A 27923-nucleotide genomic window follows, 5' to 3' on the forward strand; every position below is an offset into this window, starting at 1 on the left:
CTGATAACTTTCTCATATGTGCATCAACTTGACCTGTTTCAATAATATATATATATATATATATATATATATATATATTCTTAAAATAAGATACAACATTGTTGTCATGTTTACTTGCCTAGTTTAATTATAACTATCATAACCAATCTAAATTGTCCTATATATTTGTTATTATAATAATTATAATATTAATATGGCCAGAATAGAATGGTGTTCGGTGAGTTTACATTTGTAAAACAGCTGCCTATTTTCAGTTAAACAAACAAAAAAAAAGAGATTGCAACAAAAATTCAACAAACAGTTCCCTGTTCCTTGGTTAGCTCAAAGGTGAATACTGACAGCTTGTGGCCATTACTCTGTACTGCAGCAGTCCAAATGTAATAGTGCATGTACAGCTTTTTTGAATCCCCAGGATCTTGCATATGCACCAAGGGAAACAAGGGTGACGGAATAGTAATGGTGCTTGACAAGCTCACAGGAGATATGAGGGAAACAAACACATGAGTGTTTATGTTCATTCTTCCTGGAGTGCACAAACATGCTCCCCAGATCCTCCATCACTTTGAATGTCGGTTAGATCCTTTAAATATCCTTCTGTTATCTTTTTTTTTGGTGATTCTCACAGTATCAACTGTGCACATGTCTAAAATGAAGATAAATGGCTTAAACATCTTGTAGGATATAGTCACAAGGCAATATAACGGATTCAAAGCTCTTTGCAGATGCATTTCTGATGGTTTCACTGAAACGAAACCCAGTGACACGGAACCAGCAGCTAGCACAGTACAATAAACATGTGTCCAGAGGTCACAGTGTTTTCACAGGATATTGAAGGGTTAAGCCACGTTCTTGCCCTGACATGACCCTCTGAGGCTGTGCTTACTCCAGAGATAGTGAAAGCCTCACTGATGAGCTGGGAGGCTTGAAGCCAAAACCAATACAAACTGCCGTCCCGAGAATGGAGAGCCATTGTTTCAGTGGGCTTTATTTGCTGGGAAGAGAGGAAAAGAGGAGACAAAGTGACTGAGCAAGGATTTCTCAGGGACACATAATAGGATTAATGCCAGCGGGGCAATGTGACACTGTGTAGTGCAACCTATGCTAATTACGGGATGCTAACAGCTTAAATGCACCTGCATTACCAGCTCTAGAAAACTTCTGTTTGGACATTATCTCTGTGATAGAAACTGGGAGTATTGTGCAGACATGGAAACGCAAAACCCCTGAGTGTCCGCCAATCAAAAAACTGCTCTGAAGGCGATAAATGCTGTGGTTGCATGTAGCTTGGGGTTGAGGCTTAAAAAAAGGGACAGTTTATATTCAGCCTCAGAGAACGGACAGAATGTGTAGAAAGCATGGATGCATCCATCTCCCGAGGACACTTCTGTTTGCATTAAACTCTACAGACGATAAATACTGTACCTCTCATATTTTCTGGAGTGACACAGGTTATGATGACCTTTAAAATGTGACCCAATTCAGGCTGTAGTAACACGATCATACTCAATAGCTTTCCTTGTAGGAATCTGTAGCACCAAGACCAAACCCAGATCTATATCCATTTCTTCCACTGTTATGTCTCACCTTTCACATTCATTGTGTAAATCAATCGCATCAAAACATATCCCAGATGATGCAGCCAACTTCAAATCATCCAATAAGCGGTGTTGGCAGGCTGTCTCCCACCATGAAGGTAATAACAGAGATCATTAGTTTCTCCTCAAAGAACTGCAATATCTACAGCCTTGCAGGGGACAAAGGAATAATATCAGATGATTGGGTTTAATAGAAGAATAGAGAGTATTTTAGTCTGAATACAACCAAACAAGTTTTAACACTTGAGGTCCCCTCAGCCTGATGCTCGCCATGCCTTTGTCTCTCTCTTTGTATACACAACATCCCTCCCACATGGCAGGGTGGTTCTCCGTGCTTCAGACGATATTTTGTAAACACAAAACACCAAAACGAAAAGTGAGCTCCACTTACGTGTAGCATGGAGATAACAAACATGGAGCGAACAAGTAGCATTCGGAGAAGAACCGTGGCTCGGCAGCATAAGGCCGAAGTGATGATTGCAGGGGAACAACTCAGGTAGGGTTTTAAAAAAAGTCACAGGAAATTACTGTTACTTATATCTCCATTGTTCAACATGTTTGATTTGAACCAGGCTGAAACTTCACGGTGGAAAACTGATCAAGGACCGACGCTACCACCTGCGCACTTATCCCAACTGCTTTGTGGCACAGGAGCTCATCGACTGGCTTGTGAGCCACAAGGAAGCTGCAGATCGAGTAACAGCTGTCTGTCTCATGCAGCACCTGATGGACCATGACATTGTTCACCACGGTAGGAGTGAAAGCACCAGAGCTAACCTGCAGCACAGGAGATCATTTCCAACATGAGTTTAGAAGACTGCATTTTTTTTTTTTTTTTTTTAGTTTGTGATAAGAGGTCTGTATTCAAGGATGCCAAACTACTGTTCCGCTTCCGCAAAGATGATGGTACGTTTCCCTTCAATACGGAGGTGAAAATCTTCATGCGAGGACAGCGGCTGTATGAACAGTAAGAGCTGCAGTGTTTGAGCAGGGCCAGATAACCTTGAAGTGTCCTGTTAATCATAGAATAAATATAATTGATATCACTCATGACAGTGACTGTACAGGCAACACAGTGACTGCTTGACAAAAAAAGGGGGTTATTTAGTGTGAATAGATGTTCCTTTATGTTTTAGTTTTTTTTGTATATAATACATTTGCATACTCTATGAATCCGATCTATAACTTTGCATCCGTTTCCTCAGTCTCATTGCGGACAAAAACTCCATCCTGCAGCTGAGAGAGGAGCATGGCGTTGCATATCTGCGCTCCTTTCCTGGCTGCCAGTTCATTGACTGGCTCCTTCAGAATGGAGAGGCAGAGAGCCGGCGTCAGGGGCTGGATCTGTGCCGCGCGTTGCAGGAGCATGGCATCATTCAGCACGGTGAGACGAGTCCTCATTCGCCCCGTGATGTAAAGCTGTCAACGGCTGCCAGCAGAGAGTAGCCATCTGGGGCTTTTGCGATTCAAAGAAACCAATTCAATGGCTCTATGTATAAAAAGAACCCTGCATTTATTCCAACATATGTTCTCAAGGTTGATTCATGTTCCTTCTCTCTGTGTCTCAAAGTTGCAAAGAAGCACGAGTTCTTTGACAGTGGGTTACTCTATCAGTTCTGCATCAATTTTCGCCGCCGCCGCCGCCTGTCTGAGCTGTTGAACGAGAGTGAGCGTGACAAGGAGGAGGGCATGGCGGTGCACGCTCAAGAGGACCACCACCTCGACAGTCCATTTGTTGTGCGCAGAAACTCGCAGCGGAACAGCGGTGCCTTCCCGTCTGGTAAAACATGAAATACCTTCTTCTGTATTTTCAACAGACTTTGTGGTGCATATTATTCACATATTTGATATTTTACCTCTGATTTAATAACAGTGAAGTTGAATAAAGACCTTAAACAGGTTACCAGTGGACGTCGGGGCAGCTTGAATTCAGCTGAGTTTAACCCAGAAGAATTTCCACCGCTTGTTCAGCCATCTTCAGTCGTGGCGGTGAGATTCAATCCTAAATCAGGCAAGTGTAGAATTAATATTTGAGCTATCAAAAATGTAGTAAGATTTGAATTACCACCAAGTAGGAATGGTATGGTAAATGATATTCCTTGTCCTGTGGTTTCACATCTCTATCCTGGTGGGAGGGATCTCATCCATGATAACAACGCTTCCATTCATGAGGAGTCACTGACTGCTGTGATGACAATGAAGAAATTGCCAGTTACAGCACAGATGTATCAAGGCCTCTAATAAAAAATGTTATAAGATTTTTAGCTGAAGATATATAGGCAGTGCTACCATTTTCTAAGTATAATGTTCAGATTGTTGTTGTATCTGAAAACATTTTCTAAATTCACAAGATTGCTAATCTAATCTTTGATGGTTTACGATTTATATTTGTCAATCACATGATAATTGAAGCCTATCTGTGATTAACATGTGATTTTAATGGCGTTACAGTTCTTAAAAGAAATGTTACATGTGAAGAGTTGTTGGCACCCGGCGCACCCTTCATCAAGAAAGTGTTGACGGTAAGTTAGTACAACAAATCTCTATTTAGAATATAAACTAGATGTAGTTTGTGACATTTAACAGCATTGATTTAGTATCCTGTGAACAACAGTTTCTGAAAAACCCAAATGCCAATACTATTATTAGTGATGAAGTTGTACTCCAATGAACCTAAAGTGCAATTTACCTCCCCCGTCATCCCAGGTGATCGGGGACGCTCTGGGCTGGGGCTTTGTTGTCCGAGGTGTGGCTCCCTGTTATGTGCAGGCTGTTGACCCAGGAAGTCCTGCAGCAGCTGCTGGAATCAAGGTGAAATGAATGTCACCCAAACTGAAGAGCAAGTGGTAGCATTTCCTTGTAAAATGCAGAGATTGCACCAAAAATTTAGAGTATAACTCAGCTATATGATTGTGTTTAGGTGCAGCAGTTTGTGTGTCAGGTGAATGGACAGTGTGTACTTCACCTGGACTACAGGACCGTCTCCAGACTGGTGAAGACAGGACCTCGAACTGTTGTGTTGGAACTACTGGAACCAATCGAATAAAACTGCTGTCCAACTCATGTCCATCTTCTGTTCCGCTTGATCCAGTTTATACACTTTGGGCCAGTCGCCAGTCCAAACACAGGGACACACTACTACATTGACCTCAACAGGCAAGGTGGAGTCACCAGTTAACCTCAAATGCGTTTGGATTATGGGAAACACCTGGAAAAAACCCACAAAAGCAAAGGAAGAACATTTAAACTCAATGCCGAAAGCACCCCCCCCACACACACACACACAAACACACCTTTGAATTCAAACTTTGCAGTTTTCACTGGCTGAGATGCATCATTAAAATGTCAATATTTTTGCAAAACCAAACAATTATTACAACAACCTCAACATAAAGCCAATTTTGATTAAACCTTCTGGTGCAAAATACTGTGAAATGTCCCAAAAATAAAACTTTCCCTATAGCTGTTGCATTATGCATGTTTTCACAAACTCCTCCTGACAGCATGGCTCCGAACCTCATGATAGTTTTCATTTTTGCAATAAGGCAGCTATTTTTAATGGACGCATCAGCTTGGTTCTGAGGCCCCGTTTACACAACGTTTAAGTGAACACACACACACACACACACACACACACACACACACACACACACACACACACACACACACACACACAACTTTGGGTAATTCAGTGCTTATAATCTGACGTTAAAGCATATTAATCTTTCGGTCATTCAACAACTTTCTAAATTGTAATTTGACGTTAAAGCATATTCAACTTTAGGTCATTCAGTCCTGCCCACCAGCTCTTCGCGTCGACTTCCGTCTTTTTTCAGTCGCCATTTTGGACTGAATTCATCATTTGTAGTGGGTAGCCTTTAGCTAGCAGACACTCTCGAGCACCGGTGCAAGTTCAGTAGATATTCCTGCGACATAAAGTGGTCCTGTTGGCCATTCCTTCAGGGTTATCCCGTTCCTATGACATACGCGCCGCTCCTTTGTGCCCTTCGTCCCTTTTAGCGAGCAGCTGCAGCGTGGCAGATGTGACGGCTAACTCGCGAGCTTCGCTTACCCAGCAGCGGAGCGCCCGCACCGGCGCTGAGGAGCGCGAGCATCCCCCCCATCCCCGCCCGCTAACGCGCCCGTTCTCCAGCCCTTGATGTCGTGAGGCTTCGCCTGCAAAGCTGTACTGTAGGCGCATCACATGGTGAGTGAAACGCTGCGCTTTTATCCCCCTCAACCTTAGGAGCTAAGTGGCTATGAGACGCTAGCTTCGCTGCTCATGCTAAGAGCGGGACACGGTGCTAATTCCTGCTAAAGCTAACAATGTGCACTCTCCGCTTCAGTGTGATTAAATCACAGATCACAGCTTGAGAATAAAAAGTGGTGTCCAGAAACGGGGCTGACGCATCCTGGCAGAAAACAACCGCAGAATCGCTGATGCTTTATTCTCGGCATTATAATTCACATGTTATGATAGTAATTTACCGAGGAGGGTCAGGGTGAGGTGTGCCATCTCCTCTGCTGTGAGCTTTAACTATGTGGGTAACCTATTGAAGGGTTGGTTCCGTTTTGCGTGTATTTTGCAGCAAAGATGTATCAACTCCCAGTGAATAACCTGACAAGAATCAGGAAAGCCAGGAAAGAAGTGAAGAGGGCACTGGAAGACATTGGTTTGGACTTCTGCAAGGAAGCCGCAGAGGTGAGTGCATTCAAAGTTGCATGAAAGAAACGTGATATTATCATATCACCAGAAACGTGATATGCTAATTTTATGGAATGTCATTATTATTGAGTTCACCTGTAAACATTTACATGTATTTCGCATAAAACGAATATTTAGCAAAGATTTGAAATGTTCAGTAATTGCAATAATTGTAATTAATGCTACCCTAAACATTTCTGTCACTCATCAGCTGATTTTTATTGATATTTGTCTTGCAGGGATTCAAAGATTTTTGCCCTGATGAGCAGGTTGTACAAGACAGTCTTTATGTTGATCTCTGCGGATGGGACCCTTCATACTCCAAAAGACAGGTATGTTTTCTTCAGTGTACGGCCTTTTTTTTTTTTTTTTTTTACAATATTTATGCGCACAAGGACATGCTTCACTACATATGACGTTTTGTTTGTTTTTGTTTCTGTGATATCTTTTAGGATTACCGATCAAAGCCATTCTGCTGCACCGAGTGCCCATTTTCTTCCAAATACTACTCAGGCTACAAGAATCACTTCCGCAGCGTACACAGGAAAACCTTTGACAAAATCCTCATCAATTGTCCATACTGCACATTCATTGCAAGCAAGAGAATTGTGGAGACGCATGTTAGAATTTTTCACATACCCAACTCAACACGACAGAATTATGGCAACGCGCAGGGATCTTTGCCTGGAAGGAACTTGGTTCGACAGGGAGATGGAGTGGAGAAACCAATGTACTTTTGCAAAAAATGTACATATCGTGACTCTTTATACAACGTTGTGAGGAGGCACATCTACAGGGAACACTTTAAGCATATCGTTGCTCCGTATCTTGGTATGGTTACCGATTCGTCGCAGAAAAATGGCGCTAATCTGGTCAGTGGCAACAACATATTCTGTAAGCGTTGCCAGTTTTCCACTCGTAACTATGAGGTGCTAGTTCAGCATGTTATAGAGTACCACGAGCGCATTGGGGCTCAAGTAACAACCATGATCGGACATGCTAACATTACTGTGTCCAAACCTCAAGGCCTACCCCACAAGGCTCCTCTGATGGGTGGGCGGGGCCACGGCGTTAGAGCAGAGCCGATAACGCAACCGGTGATTGGCTATTTAAAGCCAGTGGGTCTTGCTAAAAGTCATTCATCCATGGCAGCCAGTCAGGTACGCGTCACAATACCTAGCAACAGCACTGTGGGTGACAACAGTGTCGCAGGTGTAAACACATCACAGACACAAAAGTGGAAGATTTGCACAGTTTGCAATGAGTTATTTCCCGAAAACCTGTACAGTGTTCACTTTGAAAGTGCACACAAAGCAAAAAAAGTGTGGGCACTGGCCAAGTACATCATGAAAATCCACAACTTCACCAGCAAGTGTCTGCTTTGCAATCGGTACCTGCCCAGCGATACGCTGCTGAACCACATGCTGATCCACGGCTTAACCTGTCCGCAGTGCCACTTAGTGTTCCACAATGTTGAGAAGATGATGGAACACGTGGCTCAGACCCACCCCGATGATTTCTCAGGACCACCCGGTGCAGCTCCTTTGACCTTTGACCTGACCGTCAAACAAGATAAATCCAGTAATGTTCAGCTTTCCGTTCTCACTTTTAACATGAAGGAGCCGGTCAATGGTCAGGATCAGTCAGTGGCTGCTCGGCCTGTCCTCCCGCCTCTTGTCAAACTGCCCAGTTCCAGAATGGCAGAGAAGAAAAGCGAGTCACTTGGCAGAGGTTTCCAGTCAATTCTTCAAGCGGGTGAGGTAGGCAAGACTGTGTGTCCGCTGTGCTTCACCATCCTCAAAGGTCCCATCACTGATGCTTTAGCCATGCATCTGAGAGAGCGACATCAAGTGCTGCAAACGATGCATCCTGTTGAGAAAAAGTTGACCTACAAGTGCATCCATTGCTTGGGGGTGTACACCAGTAATATGGTTGCATCCACTATCACACTGCATCTTGTGCAGTGCAGGGCTGTTGGTAGATCCCAGACTAGCTCCAGCTTCAGGTCTGCCCTGACTCTCAACTCGTCCGGGGCAGGTATCCTCAAGAGGCAGCTACCGACACTGACTGCTGCTAACGCGAAGAAGATGAAGCTTGGCAAGGAGTCCAAGTTACCTGGAAATCCTGCTGAGTCTGAGGACTTTGCTCTGGATCCTAGAAGCTATGAACACAAGACGTATGAGGCCAGGAAGAACTTCCTGACAGCCTACTTCAACCGGAGACCCTACCTTTCTTCCCAAGAGGAAGAAAAGCTGTCTGCAAGTCTGTGGCTGTGGAAATCCGACATCGCCAGTCACTTTGCGGCCAAAAGGAAGGTGTGCGAGACGAGCTGCGAGACTAAGAAGCTGTCCGTACTGCTGGGCTTTGACATGCAAGCTTTAAACAAAGTTAAACATGACATGGTTTTCCCAAGTAGCAAGATTGATGGCACTTCGGGCACACCATCTGTAGGCTTGAAATCTAAAGCCACAAACCAAAAAAAGAGGGACGCGACATTAAAAAGTCCCCCGAAACTCACGACGTGCACAGAGCCCATTTCACTTGACTCGGACAATGAAGCAGAAACCGAGGTTAAACCTACCGAGAATGGTGACGTGGAGAAAAACCAGCCTGAGAGCGTACTGTGCGACAAGTCTGAAGAGCCTGTAAACCCCACAAGTGAGACTCAATCTTTGGAAGAAATTGATAATTTGATCAACCAGGAGAGCTCTTTGGCAGAAGAGGACACGAATGCCTGTGTGAGCCTCTCTTAGTGGCCCTGCCAAGTTTTGTGCCTTGGTTAAGCAGCAGTTCAGTTTTAAAAAGGATGAATTGCATTTGAAATGGCAAAGCTGCTCAAGGCAGTTTCAAGTTTGAAATGACATGGGTCACTAAAACACTTCAATTCCAAATGTGGAAGTCATGGTAAAGAAGAGCCTAGTTACATTACAGCGCATCAGTACACAACTGTGGGTGACATTGTATATATTTTAGACATTGTTCTATGTTAGTTTCTCCATATAATTTGTGTTACTCACTGGTTGACTGTCACAAAAACATGAAGCAATTCTACCAATTGACCTACTTCCACACTTTGTTTCCTCAGCTGTGACAAATGTATAATATTTTCATTTCATATTTAGGATGTGTAGAATATGCTAATTGCTTATGTACACGTTTTAATAATTTTGTTTGTCTAATAAAAGACCACTTTAACGGCCTGTTAGTCATCCATTTTATTTCATGATGAAACAGTTGTCCATGTAGCCTGTGATGGAGTTATACAATGTAAAGCACAATAGAAGTTTTAATCATTTATTCATTTTAGTGCAAACTTTGTTGGTAATCCTACTTTTAGTTATTTACATTTTATAGATGGAATTAGTCACTGAGAATGTTTTACACACCATCTTTTAAAGATCTATATTGGAATTTAAAAAAGTTCTTAGATTGCATAACACTAAAATACTTCGAACTGACCAGCAACATTTATTATCAAAATGTAATTTGAACACAACATTTAGAAGTGCTAGTTTTATGACTGGTAGAAAAAGGAAAACTTTGCAGAGAGACTGCAGAGAGGACTCTACTGCCCTCCCACCCACAGCATGGACCGTGCTCACTTCTGCCTTCAGGCTGGAGGTACAGAAGTGTGAAATGCAGAACTGTAAGATTTAAAAAATCCTTCCCCACTGCCATCAGACTCCTGAACAGCTGGTATTCATAACTACATTGATAACACATAATTGATCAAACTGTTATGCCTGTTGTACATAAACACTTCTTTATGTAATTTGGCAATTTTTACGTACTGTTTTTTTCTTTTTTTTTTAAAGCACTTTCTTTTGCAGGCTCTTTTTGCAACATTAATGATACTTAATTGTGCACAGGAACATGTTTTCTGATATACTTGTAAACTTGAGATTGAAATTGCTCCATATGAATTTGTTAATGTTGATCAGTAGTCATTAAATGTAGCAAAAACATTTAGCTAAATAAAAAACTCTCCCATAAAGGGTTACTTACAGAAAGTCCCCTATAATTCGGATTTCTACACCTGCGCTCATCATGAATGGCAAAAGCACGCCCCGCCCTTCTCAGCCTCTGATTGGTCTCCACTGGTACTCGCGCTACCTGCAGCCAGTCATGAGCCTTCATGTTTAGGCTTTAACGAACCAGCTCTCCGTCACGGATGGATCACCTGTGATTTTTCGGGGCTTTCTGAGAAAACGCCCCGTGGGACAAACTTCTCCCGCTGCGCGCTGTCATATCACAACCCTCCTTATTTCCGGGGTGTGTCTGTCGCTGATTGGTTGATCAACAGGCGGGGGCGGGACTTCTGGTTGGTTCTGCAGCGCAATTGGCTAACCGCCGGCCTGTATCAGGCCAGTCTGCAGCTGCTAAAATGTACTGGTGGTGTCAAGCCAGCCCCCACTTCAGAAAACAGTCAAGCCAGCCGCCGCTCTATTTCGCGGTGCGCCCATATAACATGCATTACCGTAAGAGTCTACTAAACGGATTTCAAAATAAAATTGACGTTCCAGTGAACGAGATCTCACGTTCATTAAGTTAGTTAACACAACACAAATTAATACTACTGCTAATATTAACAACAAACAAAGAAAAATGATTGGGTCATTAATACAAACTATTAATAAAGAAATAATAAAACTTACTGCCCGCTGAAGCAAAAAACAAAACACATACACACATTTCAAGTCAGTGATGTATTGATGTTACTATAATACTATAAACATCAGCCGATTCTAATCACTTATCTTAAGTTAAAAGCCCAACAAAACAGTATAGCTTGGCAAAATTCATATATAACCCATTTGACTTCAGATTATTAGTCGGCCAGCTAATGATGTGGCATATCAACACAAGAGCCTTCTGAAATAACACATCTGGGCTCCAATTCCATCCAAATTCAGACTGAGATTAAAAGGAAATTCCCTGTTATCATAAACCCATTCCATGTCAGACTGATAGTAGGCCACCTCAGGATGTCACTCACCAAGGACCAGCCGAATCTGATGTGGGATATCAAATTGGACATTTTTGACATTGAGATGTAATAGTTAGCTAACATTTCTATCGCACTCTGATGTGCACCAGAACTCAACATGCACTGCGTCCCAACGTGCGTGGGTGTGCGAGGACCCCTTTAACGCTGCTTGAATCTTTAATTATCATTATTATTTGACTTTCTTCTTCTTAAGTTTATTGTCATTGCGCAATTGTCAAAATTGCTCCATAGCACCCCCTATAATGTTTTCACGTTTGTAACATCTACTACGAGCAACACGTTTAACAGGTTTCACCTATATGTCCAAGAAATTCTTTAGATATATGCAACACGTCAAACGGCACAAAAATGTCACTGACCCCCATATTCTAAACCCAACACGGAGTCCATTTTGTGTAATGCGTGAAACGCATGAAACACAATCCTCTTAGGTGGTAAATTCTAGAGGCCCGAAATCTAGTCAGAATACACAAGAGGCCTTCCTGATGAAACGTATCAAAATGTAACTATAATCTCAAATAGTGTGGCCTCAGTGCGCCAGTGAATATGTGATGGTTCGTCATGAAACAGCAGGTGATGTGTAACTCTGCTCTACATTCTGTGATCTGCCTAAAACTTCACGTGCCATCACAGTGCCGTGCCGAACGCATCCATATGTTAATGTCCATTCATAGCCATAGCGCCACCTAATGGTAAGATTGTAAGATGGTAAGAGGAAGTTTAAGGAATATATTTTCACATAACGTGGCCCCAATCTTTGTGACAACATCCTTGAGAATGGCAGGGATATGAAGCACACTAGGACAAAAATGTATCGCAATACCAAAGGATTTAATCTGGACAATATTGAACCATCCAAGGTGGATGTCATTCAGTTAGCTGACACTACAAAGAATCATCTCCGTTTGAGTTCATGTTTGAGTTCATGCAAAACCTTCCTGATCACCAGGTTTCATGACATTACTGTGGAACTTTAGCTGCACAACAAATTCAATAGTCTTATTTTCATTGCTTAAAATTATGCTGAAATTCACTCTGTTGAATTGAATAAAGACTGTAGGCGGAGTAGTGAGCCACAAAAACACACAGAAGACTGGGAAGTAATTGTGCAATTTATTGCAGTAGTCACACAATTCTGTGTAAATATTTGAAAAGAAACTGAAAAGGATGGAAATTGTTTTTTTTTGTTTTTTTTCCCCCCATTCGGGCTGTGGGCGTGGCCCAAGTATGCAAATTGGCCACGCCCACATCCCATATGCAATTTGCACTTTGCAAATGACATCATGTTGCTAACATCCCAAGATGAAAGGTTCAGGACAGCTTGGGATGTCAACGCAGAACATTGCCTTTGACGTTTTCACCTTAAATGTGTGTGTATGGTCAGCTTTCATTTGTTCGTGAAAATTTATTGCACAAACAGTTCAGCGAATAACTCAGCGAATATCTCAGTGAATCTCTCAGTGAATAACTCAGCGGATATCTCAGGTGAATATCTCAGCGAATATCTCAGTGAATCTCTCAGCGGATATCTCAGGTGAGTATCTCAGCGAATATCTCAGGTGAATATATCAGTGAATCTCTCAGTGAGTATCTCAGCGAATATCTCAGTGAATCTCTCAGCGGATATCTCAGGTGAGTATCTCAGCGAATATCTCAGGTGAATCTCTCAGTGAATCTCTCAGTGAGTATCTCAGCGAATATCTCAGTGAATCTCTCAGTGAGTATCTCAGCGAATATCTCAGAAGCTATGTCTACACAAACAGCTCAACCTACTGACACAAGGGAAAAGGTAAGTATATTTTTTTAACTCTAGACCACAAAACATTGGGTGAAAATTGAACATGAAACTAAAACTGGTGTGAGCCATTCTGGCTGGGCGACCATGAGCTTTGTTGGTTATTTAAGTATTAATAATGCGCTCATTTATTAGCTTTAGTAGTATTAATTTGTGTAATTTGTAACTTAGAGATCTCGTTCACAAGAACGTCAATTTTATTTTGAAATATATGTGGGAAGGCTTTTACGGTAACGCGTGTTATATGGGCGCACCGCTATACAGAGCGGCGGCTCGCTTGACTGTTTTCCGAAGTGGGGGCTGGCTTGACACCAGTAAAAATGTCTGTGTGGTGTTTGCATCCACAACTGTATCCTTTATTAAGCTCATAGCTGCACCCCCAACAGGAAAACAGCATTCCCATTACAGTAAGTATATCTGTCAGTGATGAAAGCCTCATGTTGGCACGCTGGGTGTAGTTCGGGGCTGTTTAGAAGCGTTTCCTGTGCAGTGTTTAGCAGCTAGTTAGCACATGAAGCTAAAACTGGTAAGAGCCAGTCTGGCTTGGCGACTCTGAGCTGTCAGTGAGGGCAAGTTGGCACGGGGGCGCACATATGTGCGTAATGTTGCATCGTAATGTTACATCGTCACGTTGCATCGTCCTGTTACTGGGCCTCGTGAGCTGCTCCTCCACTAATGTAGTTTACTCGGTCATCTCATATTTATTCTAAAGTCTTTCCTGGTGTGTTTTCTAACGGGTTTAATCCCTTTTTGTTGGTATGGTATGGTATGGTCATACATCTGTGTTTGCAGCATTTTCTTTAAATGAACATAATGTTGACTGAACTAAAAAGTCAACATTGTGTTTCTACCTTATTGTTGGGAAACGTGGTCTAGAGTAAATCTGTGTTGAACTTGTATGAGGGATGAATTTGTATGCCACATAACTTTTGGTTCAGTGAGATGCTGTGGTTAATAGCTCTATGTTTCCAGGTTACTACTTCCGTCCTCAACCAGAAGATTTCCATGACTGCCGGAGGTCTTCTGTCCGATTTGGCTGGCAGCCTGTTGGAGGGCCAGCGTGCGAGAGGAATGCCGTGCAGCAACCGAGAGCTGGTTGAATTCTTTTTGAGCCAAAGGCTGTCTCAGAACAATTATCCGTCCTCCCTGCTGAGGCCGCAGGATGAATTGACTGATGAAAACGACGCCAACCCGTTCAGCAATGGCTCGGCGGTCAGCGGCAGTGCTGAGGTGTCACAGCCTCTGAGCGGTGACACTCACCCTGCCAAGATGACTCTTGTGGAATCGGCTGACAGGTTTGAAGATCTCTTCAAGCAAGAGTTTAGTGAGCTCTCCTTGCAGCTCAACGTCAGTCGAAACATGACCTATCACGGCTTCAAGAGCGTGATGGACGAGGTCTTCAAGGATGGTGTCAACTGGGGCCGTATAATAGGCCTGTTCGTCTTCGGCAGCACATTGTGTCTGCAGTGTGTGGAGAAGGACTTAGGCAGAATGGTGCCATGCGTCGCAGACTGGATGACCATGTACCTGGATGAGCACATCACTCCGTGGGTCGAGAGCCAAGGGGGATGGGTGAGTCAGCATGTGGTACAATGTCTCCTATACAGATTTGTTTGGTTCCTGACAGTTTTCAAAAAGAGCTCTGATGTTGGCTCTAATGTAATCCGGACAAAACCGTTTCTGTTGTGAATAGTGTGTTTTCGTCGTTTCCACGAGAGCTTCCAATCATTCAGATAGACTGGGCTGTGTGCGACACACCTTCCCATGGCCTTGTTTGATATTATATCAGCTCTTTCCTTTGAGCCACACATAAGGTGTACATACTGTAGAAAAGAGGCTTTTCGTGTATTTTGCTTACATGGAATAAGTTCTGGGCTTATAGAAACGCCATTTCAGTGTGTGAGGCATTTGGGTGACTTTATAACGTCAACTGGTCTGTGCAGAGCTAACAAGCTGCCAACCGTAAAGAAATCCAGTGTTTGAGTCAGCCAGGCAGAAGAAACACTTAATGGTGCTACTCCACCTTAAAGACACAGACTGACGGCTGCACGCTCTTGACAGAGCTCAGAAAAAAATTTAGACATAAAGAAACAACTTATCAATAGATGTTTTTGTGAGTGCTTCAAAGTGTTTGCTTGCCGAAAGCAAATCTGACAATAGAAATCCAGAAAAGTGAAAACAACAACTACTACTAATCTAATCAACATTAATAGTTGATACCAGCAATGTCTAAAGTATATGTCAGGGTATATTTAAAGCCAAATACAAGAAACTTGCCTTCAATGAGAGAGTTACACATGATAACATGTTTTTTTTTTGGGGTGATTTCAGCAAACCTTCGCGGACATTTATGGGAACCACGATGCTGCCGGCCAGAAGAAACCCCGATGGGCGATGAAGAAGTGGCTGCTAGTCGGAGGGGTGCTGCTAACTGGAGTGCTGGTCGGCGTGTACATGGCTAAGAAAGGGTGAAGGGGCTGCTCCTCGGTCACCAAGGCTTGCCCCGTGTGATGCTCGGTCAACAGAAGCAGAACATGTTTACAAATAAAGCCTAGTTTGCTTGTGCACTGACAGGATGTGGATTCTTGGCTGATTCTTGGTGAAAGCATCCGTAACATGTAGCTTGGTGAGCTGGTATACGTCTCACCCCGCTTCGTCCAGTGTTTTGTTTTTGGTTTTTTTTGGAAAGTATTTTTTTTATTTTTTTTTTTGAACACACAGCAGAGTATTTAAAGGCGTTCGTCTACAGACTGGAAGTGCTTTAAATGAACCTGATAAGCTACAAAACAGGGGAACAGATTCAGCTGGTTTGATGAGCCTGCTTGTTTGTTTTATATTGTTTTGTTTTGTTTTTCTTTTGTGCGTTACCTGAGGACCAATTTTTATGACTTACAAACTGACAGAGTTATATTTCCTTTTCACTGTGTAATTTTCAGCTCCTTTTTTTGGCTGTACCAGAAGCATGCTTCACAAATAAATATATTTATGTTTTTTCTTGAGTCTTGAGCTCATTTTGTTCCATCGGTTGTCCAGAAAACATTCAACATGCCCTCTCAAGTTCTGATGTGATGAGCGATATACTACAATATGTGGGAAGCACTTTTGCCAATATTGTCATCGAGTTATATTTATTTCAAGTTCAAAGTTAAAGAGAGAAGAAGGACTTCATGAAGGCAGTCGATGAGCAGGAAGTGCTCTTGTGACTTCCAACAGCAGCAGGAGATGGCCAGGATCTCACACAAGACTTGAAGCAGCTTGAAATAAGCTTATGACTCTTTTCATCTTTCCAGTCAGCTTTAAGTGAATCTGTTTGGGTCCAGAGCTCTAAACAGCAGCTGCTCTCGCCAAACGTCTTACACCTTCTTGTATCTTCAGGCAACTGTCAAGTAAGAAGTCTCGCTCACGATGGCAGCGATTTTGTCTATGAAGAATAAAATCTTACAGGGAACAGTTCAGTGTGAAATTATCTGTATTTGATCTTTTACTTTCAAATTCAAATCAAGAAATGCTTGATACAATATAGGTTTAAAAAGACAGACCTACATAATGGTCACTTTGTAAAATAACTATTGACAAAGGCCTTTGCACATAATTATATTTAGTAAGATTCACTTCCATGTCTTTATTCTACATACTCCCATTTTGTTTTACATCTCACAGAGGAATATCAGTGATCTTTAAAATCCACAGCTCAGTTTTTTTTTAATTCAAGTTCACGCAATCATTCAATGAAATGCACATTATAACAATCATGACGGGAACATTGAGTTCAGGAGAATACCAAACAATCTAAGCTGACACTATTGGAAGTTGTAAAAGGTTATTGGTGTTTAAGTTATGTCCCCGGCCAGCTCAGTTGGTAGAGCATGAGACTCACCACCTGCAGGAAAGGTGGAAAGGTTCTTAATCGGTGCAAGGTGATCTGGGTGACAGTGCTCACACTGCCACCCCCGGAAACGGATAACGGAATTGGATGGATGTTTGTGTGTGTGTGTGTGTGTGTGTGTGTGTGTGTGTGTGTGTGAGGTTTGCCCACTGGATGTGGTCGGAACTATTGCTGGGAGGCCCACAGCGACAGTCCGGGACCAGTGGTCATCGAGCCCGAACACTGCCCCCCCACCCCCGAACCCCACAGAGCAGAGAAGGCCCGAGCCGCAGCGCCCCGGGCCAGCTATTTTGATGACAGGACTGAAAATATAATTTTCAAGTATTTTGGGTTAATGAGCTAATGGGTTAAGCTCAGACAAGAAAATCTGCTACTGCACATAAAAACAAGTCTTGAAATTCACCTATAAATCAATTTATTTTATTTTATTTAGCTTTTACCATTTTGATTTAATATGGTGTGTTTTATTTTGATTAATTTTTCATATTTTTTTAAATATAAAGTTATGTATTGTGGTATTTCTTTATTTTGTTTACAGCACTTTAGTTGTGTGTACTTGTTTTAGATTGATTTATAAATAAAGCTTGGTTGTATTGAATATCAAAAGCAGATATTGATTTGGGATGGGATTTTGTAGCAAAGCAGTTTTGTAGATATTTCTTCCTAAATGCAGAAAGTGAAAGATACTGAAATGATTTCAGTCATAAGAGACTGAATATGAAAAATACAAATTGTAAAAAGAGGATATAATTACAAACATACAATAGAGCGTGGTAAACGCGCACAGACAATACAGATAATAGAAACACAGGTTCATTCTATCTTTTCTGTTAACATTCATGGGTGGGATGACTAAAACATTTCCAACATTCCTATGGTTTGCACAAACTCCATGTAATCTTCTCACATTAATGCTGCTGGAATGAAAATGGAATGCCGTCCTCATGCACCCAGTTCAATGCCATGATCAGGAACAGCTGATTTGTAGACCGACAGACGAAGCACACTGAGATGCAGAAATGTGGCGCTATCTCTCCCCTGCAGCGTGCATTGTCCTGTGTACATCCTGTTGCGGGGGGAAATGGAGCAGCAGTAAGTCGCTTTAACCATCTGGGGGAGCTTTTATACCACACATTTCATGGAGGGTGTGAGCTGTGCTTGCTTGCTTGTTTTTTTTAATGACACAGTATTAATTGCGATCTGGGAGTTTTTTTCCTCCAGAAGATCTCACAGCAGTGAGGAAGTTTTAAATTATTATTATTATTTTTTTTTATCTGTCTCACACTTTCTTCCAAACTCACAAGCAACACAACTTTTGTTCAGTCACTTCAATGTTGTAGCTGCTTCTGGAGTAGTAAACCGTAGTAGTACGAGTAATGATAGTAATAGTAGTAGTAGTAGTGGTGGTGGTAGTGGTGTTGGTGTGGTAGTGGTAGAGTCCTGGAGTACATTGTGGGGAGCAGGGAGAGGGCAGCCAACGGATGGCCTTGTGATTGAGCTTGAGCAGGCCTGTGGTTGCTAATCTACCCCCGTCATTTGTTGCCATTTCCCCAGAGCAGAGCTGACAGCTGCAGCAGATAAACAGCAGATAGAGACAGTTGAGGAAAAGAGTATAAATTATGAATGTGCTTGCAAAATCATCATCATCTTTTTTTTTTTCTTGCACTTGTGGCTACTCATGATGATCACTCCTGGTAGAAATCGATAGATTTCTTCTTTTTTCTTTCTCCACTCTCGGGGTGTTTTTAGGGGGAAACTGTGTATATCTGGTGAGTGGAATCAAATTGAAATACTTTTCATTTCACTCTGTAAACGTGCACGGCGTCATGAAGATCAATTCCTATCACCACGATAGGCCGCCTATCGACTGTGACGATTTCACGAGGCCGCACTAAGAGGAACCGGTTGAATATTGTTTGATGAGTAGCTTGTGTGAAACGCTCCGAATCGCCAGTCCTGCCTCTGAGCTCGTTTAGTCCAAAAAACAGTCGGTGGTGTGTGTCATGCACCGTCATGAGTGTGCGGTGTGGCCGGACGTTCAACGGGCCACGCAACGTGAAAACAAATGCATAAATGAAATTGTATTTCTCTTGGAGGTCTGCAGTGATGACGATAACACTAATAAATACATGGATGTGTCTCTAGCGGAGCGTTCTCCGTGCACTCGTGGGTTCAGTAAGATGGCGGGATTCAGTTGTGACATAGTGATTTTGAAACCAAACTGTTTTTGTGGAGCAGATTCGCACCGTCGCCCGTCTTCTCCTGACAGGCCCCCACCAGCCTTCAGACGAGCCCTCTGATGTACTGTATGTGTTTATCTTTATTACCTTAAAGTGCAGCGCTGTGGCCCTCGCTGACTAACTGACAGGGGGTGTGAGGGTGGCGGTGCCAACAGCAGGTGGATTGTTTGGGGGATCTGTGGCCTCAGTGATAAGTTATCAGTCATCCCCCAGTCCTGACTGAGCAACCCCAGCCCTGCTGCTCCGCGTGAAAAATACACTAAACACGGTCTCTGAGCTGTGCTGTGTTTACTGCAGGATGTTTTAAGACTACTGTAAAGGAAATGTCATTCAGGTGACTTTCGATTCAAAGAGTTTCCTTTATCTGAGTGTATAAGTGAGAGATTACAGTAGAGGAATTTTGCAGAAAATAATGTAATCTAATCTTCAAGCCGCAAAACATGATCAATATGAAACAGCCTTCTGTGGTTTATTGTGTCGGATTACCCTGCATAAGCAATCACAGGAGACTTCCTTCAAAACAAATGTCTTCAGACGGCTTAACGAAAAGCATTCACTCAGATATATGTTCAGTTTGTTTGCAATTAGAGATATTCAGGGAGAAAAACAATTTTAAGGGACGGTTTATACACAATAGCTCCTGTCACATACAAAACACACGACACCAGGAGGCAATCCTTCACAAAATATCAGCTCATCCTACTTTTTAATGTTATTTACTTGACAGTACAACTAATTTGTTCTTTAATTTGCCCTTGATGAGGCAATTTCTTTCATTCATTTTGGTCTGTCTGTGTGGCGGCTGAAGTTATTTTTCAGACCATACAGTCAGTTGTTTTTGGGTTGATTTTGTTCAAGATGAAGCTGCACAACAGCGATTAAAGGATGATTATTATCATGTATAACTACAGCAAAAAATATAATTGTGTTGAATGTTTTTTAGTGTCACAGGATATAAGTACATCAATGAAATTTTTATATTTTCAGGTGCTTTCACTCTGATTGTTCAAATCCTCAGACCTGAATGCTTATTATATAACTATACTGTATTATACTCCTACATACATTATACACAGATGACAAGCTCTGATGCCAATAAACATCATTTTACATGTGATTACGAGTAAGTCTCCCACACCATCATCATCTCAGACCTATACATCAAGACATGGTAATAGAAAGCTGATGCGCACGCACGCACACACACACACACACACACACACACACACACACACACACACACACACACACACACACACACACACACACACACACACACACACACACACACACACACACACACACACACACACACACACAACTCCTTCTCTCTATTCTACTGGGGATGAGTAACTGTGTGTGGCTGAGCTCGTTTAAATTTTAAACCAAACTTAAGTGTTGCACTTTAGTTGGATTTTGCCCAAATTCTGTGGCGTGAACTATTTGCATACCTGCTCTGCACTCCAATTACACTGCCAAAGTGGAGCGCTGCCTGCACAAAGGCACCATTATACCTGAGTAGAAGAGTACAATACCATCACACAAGAGACTTTACTTCAGTCAGGTCACTGGGCTGAATGGGTGAGCAGATAATTCAAATGATTTGAATAGCAGAGAAAATGTCACACGTTTCTTTTTTTTCTTCTTTCTGTAGAGTTTTATTGTGGCAAAATCATTTTATGCAAATACAAAACAGAGTCATGTAACACAAAGCTAAAGTGTAGTTATACTACCTGAATATAAAAAAAAGGAGGGGTTGTCACTCGGATAGGGAAGTCAAATCAGATTGATCTTTGTATTTACAGCTGACCGAATTCCCTCATCAGTGTGTTTGAGTAAAGCGATTTTTATCAGACTTTCAACAAGGGTTCAATCTAGATAATAGTGTGTGTTTTCTCCAGAAGACAGTAAGTGGTTGAAATACATATGTACAAAATCCACGTCAATAGCTGCCAGAAAAGCAAACAAGCATGCTGATTCCTAAGTATTTAAATATATGTAACAGGGACCTCTTGTGTTGGCTCACACCAGAGTAGGCACCATGCCAGTGTTGAGGTGGTGTGCGTAGGGTAAGCTTGCAGACGTGTGCAAGGGAGACGGTGTAGGGATGAGGTGTGACGCGTGGCCGTAGGTGAGGAGAGTCCCGGGGCCCAGGGAATAGGGTCCAACATTGTCATCCAGCGAAATCGGCTGAGTCGCCTCCGAGTACGAGTCCAGCAAGGCCGCCTTCTTGCTCTTCTTGTTCTTATTGGAGACTTTTCGGTTGCGGGTTTGAATGCCGTCTTTCTTCATGGTGAGAGGGCGGTTGACCTGGGCCAAGAGAGGAGATGGGTTGTTTAGTGCAAAGGTTGAGTGACATTCCTTCTTGAAAAGATGTAATTGTGAGTTTGGGTGAGTTCACTCACATTGTGCAGTTTAAAGTAGAGCCCACAGGCATTGCACACGGGCTCTCCATTGGCGTTGCGCCGCCACAGCGTTGTGGTGCTTGTGTGGCAGTTGGCGCACAGAGTACCGGCACGCTTGCTCACAATCTGGAATCCAAAGAAAGGGAAATGATCATGGCTTCCAAACCATTTCATACGGTTGTGTCCAGAAAGAGCCACCTCAGTGTGTCATACCAGTCTCTTCTTGGGCCGGATCAGAGGTCGATTCTGGCCGTTCATCTTGTGGTACAGTCCACAGGCATTACACAGGTAGTGGCCCGTACCATCTCGGCGCCACAGAGGAGTCGCTGTGGCTCCACAGTTAACACACTCTCTGGCCTCTATTCAAACACATAACAACATTGTCATTTGCTCATGGATTGCATATCTTTTGTGGAATTACACATGTTTGCAAATCTATTTTGTGAGGGAGTTCTTTTCTTTTGAAGATTACTTGTAAAACTTGCAGCATCATAACCCGGTATGGTACTGATTATAAACTACATATGTTTTCAGTATACAACAACTGTGACAGAAAATGAGACATCTCTGTGAATCTTTACCTGGAGTGGATATCCTCATCTTGTTGCGGAGTTTGGGGGAGTACGAGGGGCTGATCCATGCTCCAGGGCTGGAGTAAAGGGCAGCAGAGCTGTAATCCTGTGGGCTGCCACTCATGTATGAGCTGTAGGGACTCAGCATGTGTGAGTGGGTGGAAGGCGTGTACATACTCCCAGCTGCAGGAGTCAGGTTCAGGAAACTGCTGCTGGCACCCGACCCCCCCAGTGGGCTCAGGCGCTCAGCCTTCAGGGCCTCCTGAAGTCGTGGGCTCTCACTGCCCTCTCTGCTTGGGGACAAGTATCCATCCCTGCAGGAGGCAAAGGGGGAGGTGACACCGGGGGTGTAAAGCGAGGTTGGTGTCGGCGAGAACAGCGAGGTCTTATTGAGAGGGCTGCCGCTCCAGGAGGAGGATGGGGGGTTGTAGGGTGAGGTCAGGGAGTGGCTGGTAGGCCCATCCAGGAGCTGGAGGTTGCTTAGGAGACTCGGAGAGGTGAACATCTGCCGAACTTTAGAAAAGACGGACAAGAAATAATAAAGTTTGATTTGTTTTGATTTGATTTGAAGAGAAAGTCAGGTTACTGTTCAAAGGTTGGATGATGATATTAATTTGCTGAAAGACAGTGGGTTTAACAACCCACCCGCGCTGTGCCTGTAGACGGACGGTGCTCGGTTATGGCTCTGGTTGGAGAAGAAAGAGGGAAGACTGGTGTAGTCGCTGTCCTGGCTGGAGAAAAAACCCTCTCCATCTTCTCCAGGAGGCAACAGAGTAGCATCGGAGGGGAAACCAGCCAGAGGGTCTGAACTGAGGAGAGCTGGAGACACCCAGTGGGAATGTTCTGATGAATCATCCATGTTGATCTGTGGCAGGAAACCAGTAAAACACAAAGAAATCATCATAATGTTTCTGTCAAATCCACTCTTTAAGATCATTTTACCAAAATGTCAAACTGAAATTACATTTTATACTGTCATAATGGAAAAACCCTGTAGACATTATTGGAAGCTATACTGTTGAATTTTACATGTAGAGCAACTTAAATGTACAGTTTCCAGTGTTTCCAGCAAACAGTGTTGCTGTGAGAGACAAGTTGTGTGTCAGTATTTGTGCCTTTTATATGAGGAAGCCCATATCTTCATTCTCAGATATCTTTCTTTCATCATCTTTCTACTGAATTCATTCACTGCAGGCCCTTCATCCAGTCTCTCTTTATTCTCAATGCCCACACCACCACTTTCTACCAAACAGCCAACATTCAGGAAGCTCTTCTTTCAATACCAGAGTTTAATGACTTTGCTGCATTGAGAGCTCGTCATTTGGCACCAGCCTCACTGTGTGGCTTGCTCCTGTGCTTGGGGGAGATGACCGTATAAAAGAATATATGATGAGTTGACATGGAGACTGAGGGTTCACAGCAGTCTGAGGCGTTCTCTTTAAAAATGTTACTTAACCGCGTGGTTGACGTCAGTACTTTATATTTTTGGTCGTGTTTAACATACATGAACACCCAACACTCCGAATATAGTCCTTGAACCTGTCTCGACGCTCACTGGAAACAGACCAAAAAAAGCAGAGCGAAGTTCCTCGAATTTCTGATATTGCTCAAGACGATGAATGAAGGAAGCCGTGACTCTGATTGAAGCGGTGGTATTATCACCCAGTTCTTCACCTCATAACAAGCAGTGCGACTTGAAGTGATCATGGACGAGATCTCTCGACACCAAGCTTCTTCAAACTTCCTTTTCTAGGATCCTCATTTGACTGCGGCTGAAAGTTACAACTAAAAATAAATGTCACTATAAATGCACTGACACAGCCAGTGACCAAACGGTTGCTGAGTGGCCTGACTACAATAGGTGTGTGCCAGTTATTGGAAAGGCGAAACTTGCCACCCCGGGGGACGCCCTTTGGGGTGGACACAGAGCACAATGTACAGAAAAAGATCAACTGAGTTGCGTTTGCAAATTTAATTTTTTTTTCAGTTGTGAAAGTGTGAACAACACTCTGCGTGACACATCTCAGAGGAGCGTGTGAGAAAACGAGTAACAATTTTTTTTCAAAGGTATGACAGTATTTGAACAATAAGTTGAAATGTTGAAATTCGCCGCTTCAAAATTGTGACAGATGATTGAATTGCACTGCGTTATAACAATATAAAAGGAAGTTTCGCTGCAGTGGAGGCCAGTGTCATTGGTATCTTTAGAACGAGGCTGATAGTGACCGATAAAGCCTGAGAAAATCTGATAGACACCCTTATTATTATGACAGATATATGCCGCTCCACTGATACAATGTGACCCTAATCTCATCTGATTAATCGAACTTTGCTGGACGAGATGTGTAAAAACAGAGCAGGCTGAAACGGCACGCCTTATGGTGTCTGGTCTGATGACAGCGTTCAGACAAACTGTTTCAAAGACAGGAGAACGGCCGAAAGAAGTTAAGAAACATTTCGTTTTTTATGCAAATTAATTCAACTGTTTTGCAAACGCTGGAACAAATGGACTCCACCTCTTCAGTTAGATGCTTGCAGTGTCGGCAAATATACATTCAGGTGAACGAACTAAGCTTCAAAAGAAGCGTTACTTTAATCCCACATGAAATCAACCACGTCACCCGAATGCATTGCTGTCACCTGTCATATCTCTACGAGTCACAACCAGGCGATTAAAAGCCTGAAATCATCAGATTCCTAATTGTTGTCAAATGAATTCATTCAACAAAGTGAACAACTTATTTTTTTTTCTCTTAAATTCAATTTTTGTTTGTTCTACAACCAAAAGGAGACAAAACACAGATAGGTCACTCACCGGTGGTTGTCAGAGATGAGCGAATGGAGCCGAAGGACCTGGTGGTCTACTTTATACTGCCGGGTGGAAGGTGGCGCGACTTGATTGTTGACCTCAGTGGTCGAGTGATGGATACAAGAACAAGTTCTCCAAACAGCAAACTTTAGGGCGATGAGGCAGTTTGTGGGAGGGGTTGAGGGGAAACAACTTTTTGAAAGACACACCTCTCTGGTCCAGAGACCTTACACTGGGTCCCACATATACTGAACGTACAACAGCCAACTCCTACTGAACTGTGTAAATAATTCCCTGAGAACACGATCAGTGGATGTTTGTAGCATCTAATAGCATGAAAGTGAAATGAAGGTTTTAAAACGGGGGCTGCTGTGCTCTTCCTTTAGTACTGCGTGTGCTGCTTGTGAAGTTTGGATAACGTGTGTTTTCCCTGATGAGATGAGCTGAAGCAGCAAATATGAAATGTTTATCAGCAACAAACCAAAGTCACTATCAAACCAGTCGGCGAGACAGACTGGCAGGAATCAGCAGGTTGAGCTCCTTTAATGCGATGCATCTAAATTAGTCCGATTCAGACAAGAACACATATTTAAATGTTCTTATTATCCCACAAGACAAGTGTACACATACAGTACACACGCAGGGCTGTTGATGAAATGTTCATGCAGGCCCTGATAACATCAAGCCAACATGGAAAAGAGTTTAAGAGACATTTGAACAAAGCAAATGTAAAATGCAAAGACGCAATTTCTTTGTGGTCCGGTGAAGCTTTTAGTGGAACACAGTAATGCAAATAGGGGAAAAAGTGCCGCAATCATAAGGACAAGATATGGTCAGCACGTGTCCTGGCTTTGCACAAGACTGACACTGTCTCACTCATTTGATAGTCAAAACAGTTCCCAAACTTTCCTTTACTCTTTGTTCATTTACAGTTTCCAGGGAAATCAGGGGAGGAAAAACAGTTAGGAGCAAGAAACGCTTTTATTTTATCCTTTGACTTTGGGACTTTTTTCAGGCATTTAGGGGCCTGCTGCAGTAAATGAAAATGTAAAATGAAAGTTAAGGTAGATGAATGTCTTTGTTGTGCGTGAATCACCTATTACTCCAAAGTTGCAGCGTGAAGTTCTCCCTGTGTGCCAACGGTGATGAACTGTTAAAAACTAGTCAAGGTCAAGAAGGTCAGCACCTTTGAAGATGGATATCAGAGGAAACAGATCCCCAATTAAATATTCCCCTCATCAGGGATGCCCCTTCTGAAGGTGATAACTTTGTTATTGGGAGCGCAGGAGAAATAGATACCTGTCGCTTATCTTAATTGCTTGTTGAAATAAGGTGGGGATAAGATAAGATTCTGAACGATGTGTCAAACTCGGTCTTGTTTCCAGGAATCCTCTGGTAAAAGTGTCTTTAGGTCATTCTTGTCGGTATTTCCACCTCAAAACACAAAGACGCACCAGAATAGAAAGCAGAAAATGAAGAATATAAGGGGAGCCAGATTCCCATTTCTTAATACGGGTTTATCGAGGGCACTGTTTCCTCAGTTAAAGAGGTGATCTGAACACCCCAGCTTGCTGGAGCATGCTGTGCTCGAGGGACAGACTGTAATGTCTGATAGGTTTGATCCTAATTAGTGCGATCTCCAACGACATTTGTTTCATTTTCACAGAAATCCACTGTTTTGTATGTATTCCGTGCTCCTTTTCTGGGGCTGAGTGACGCGAAAATGAACTGGGAGTGAGCCGAACCGCTCAGAGAGCATCAATGTGGAGTGAGTGCAGCGCGAGGAGAGCGAAAGTGATAGAGTGAGTGAGACGAGGTCTCTGTGGACAGCTGGGCAGGGATGTGGCGGCTGCTGCTTGTGCAGGCGGGCTGCTCTGCCCTGATAAGACTTTATCAAGATGAAAGGAGGAGGCCAGGAATTACATGCCCGCCTGCGAGCTGTCATACAGCAGCACCAGCGTACAGTCAGACCTCCGGGACCCTGCAGCCTGTCCGTGGTTGTAACGTGTACAGCCAGTGTACACCCCTCCACCCCCACCCCATCTCTCCCGGGCAAACACACACACACACACACACACACACGCACACGCACACGCACACGCACACGCACACGCACACACACACACACACACACACACACACACACACACACACACACACACACACACACACACACACACACACACACACACACACACACACACACACACACACACCACATGCCCACTCTGCTGACAGTATCTCAACAGAAGCAGCTTGAGCTGACACTGGAGCATCTTGTTGGGCAGTTGGGGGGAATTGTTGTACGAGCTCTTTGTAACTGGGTGACGGACGGCTCTATGTTTCATCAGTGGACTTTGAGGACAGCGTTCTGACTCCCAAGAAACTGGCTTCCGTGAAGACAGTGGTCTTATCTGTGCGATGCAGAGCTCTCTCGCTCTCTCTCTCTCTCTCTCTCTCTCTTTCTCTCTCTCTCTCTCTCTCTCTCTCTCTCTCTGTCAGAGTCAGTGTCAAAAGTATGAAAGCAAATATGGATCAAAAATCTATTTGAAACGTATCAGTCGTAATGTCTTTTCATTTTCAGATTAAAACTGCACTTTTGACTCAAATAAAATTAATAATCAATCATTCAATCTGCATTTTATTTTTTTTATTTTTCATGACTGCTTATTCTGTGACTTTATTAAAATGAAAAAGTAAATGACGTTTATGATCTCATTTTCAAAAGATTCCCCGGCAAATAGTGACCAAAATTCAATTTGGAATGTCAAATTTGAAAATTAAAATGCATCAGCAGAAATGCTTTTTCAAGCTTATAGCTGCATTATTTACTCATATACTGTATAAAATTAATAGAAAATCACCCAAACTGCATTTTCATTTTCTTATTCAGGTTGCACATTTTATG

At 42.9% G+C, this 27923-nt stretch overlaps 4 protein-coding genes and 1 long non-coding RNA gene across 6 annotated transcripts; 3 read left to right on the top strand and 2 right to left on the bottom strand.

The window, feature by feature from the left end:
• Positions 1 to 1986: 1986 nt before the first annotated feature.
• On the top strand, positions 1987 to 5056 carry LOC308108735 (DEP domain-containing mTOR-interacting protein). 2 transcript variants are annotated; one of them, XM_080461918.1, is made up of 9 exons: positions 1987 to 2091; positions 2168 to 2346; positions 2439 to 2562; positions 2801 to 2979; positions 3166 to 3375; positions 3469 to 3606; positions 4047 to 4117; positions 4302 to 4406; positions 4516 to 5056. In XM_080461918.1, the coding sequence occupies exons 1-9, from the start codon at positions 1994 to 1996 to the stop codon at positions 4639 to 4641; spliced, it is 1230 nt and encodes a 409-aa protein (XP_080318044.1). In that variant the 5' UTR covers positions 1987 to 1993; the 3' UTR covers positions 4642 to 5056. The 2 variants fall into 2 exon arrangements, with proteins under 2 accessions (XP_080318044.1, XP_080318045.1); XM_080461919.1 differs by having other exon boundaries at positions 4522 to 4657.
• Positions 2437 to 6118, bottom strand: LOC308108736. The gene is made up of 4 exons (XR_013935297.1): positions 5399 to 6118; positions 4561 to 4803; positions 4285 to 4392; positions 2437 to 3780 (listed from the first exon to the last, which is right to left on the bottom strand). It is a non-coding gene; the product is annotated as an uncharacterized lncRNA (long non-coding RNA).
• Positions 5434 to 9501, top strand: adnpa (activity-dependent neuroprotector homeobox a). Its single transcript, XM_080461915.1, has 4 exons — positions 5434 to 5802; positions 6185 to 6297; positions 6540 to 6632; positions 6753 to 9501. The coding sequence occupies exons 2-4, from the start codon at positions 6190 to 6192 to the stop codon at positions 9051 to 9053; spliced, it is 2502 nt and encodes an 833-aa protein (XP_080318041.1). The 5' UTR covers positions 5434 to 5802; positions 6185 to 6189; the 3' UTR covers positions 9054 to 9501.
• A 3860-nt stretch (positions 9502 to 13361) lies between these two features.
• LOC308108491 (bcl-2-like protein 1) lies at positions 13362 to 16101 on the top strand. The gene is made up of 3 exons (XM_080461470.1): positions 13362 to 13510; positions 14076 to 14675; positions 15435 to 16101. The coding sequence occupies exons 2-3, from the start codon at positions 14109 to 14111 to the stop codon at positions 15573 to 15575; spliced, it is 708 nt and encodes a 235-aa protein (XP_080317596.1). The 5' UTR covers positions 13362 to 13510; positions 14076 to 14108; the 3' UTR covers positions 15576 to 16101.
• Positions 16102 to 20870: 4769 nt separating this feature from the next.
• gata1a (GATA binding protein 1a) lies at positions 20871 to 26076 on the bottom strand. Its single transcript, XM_080460648.1, has 6 exons — positions 25022 to 26076; positions 22852 to 23071; positions 22216 to 22719; positions 21848 to 21993; positions 21635 to 21760; positions 20871 to 21539 (listed from the first exon to the last, which is right to left on the bottom strand). Exons 2-6 carry the CDS (start codon positions 23063 to 23065, stop codon positions 21252 to 21254), a joined length of 1278 nt encoding a protein of 425 aa, XP_080316774.1. The 5' UTR covers positions 23066 to 23071; positions 25022 to 26076; the 3' UTR covers positions 20871 to 21251.
• Positions 26077 to 27923: the final 1847 nt, after the last annotated feature.

The sequence above is a fragment of the Lipophrys pholis genome, assembly GCF_963383615.2.
Source record: "Lipophrys pholis genome assembly, chromosome: 4".
Lineage (NCBI taxonomy): Eukaryota > Metazoa > Chordata > Actinopteri > Blenniiformes > Blenniidae > Lipophrys > Lipophrys pholis.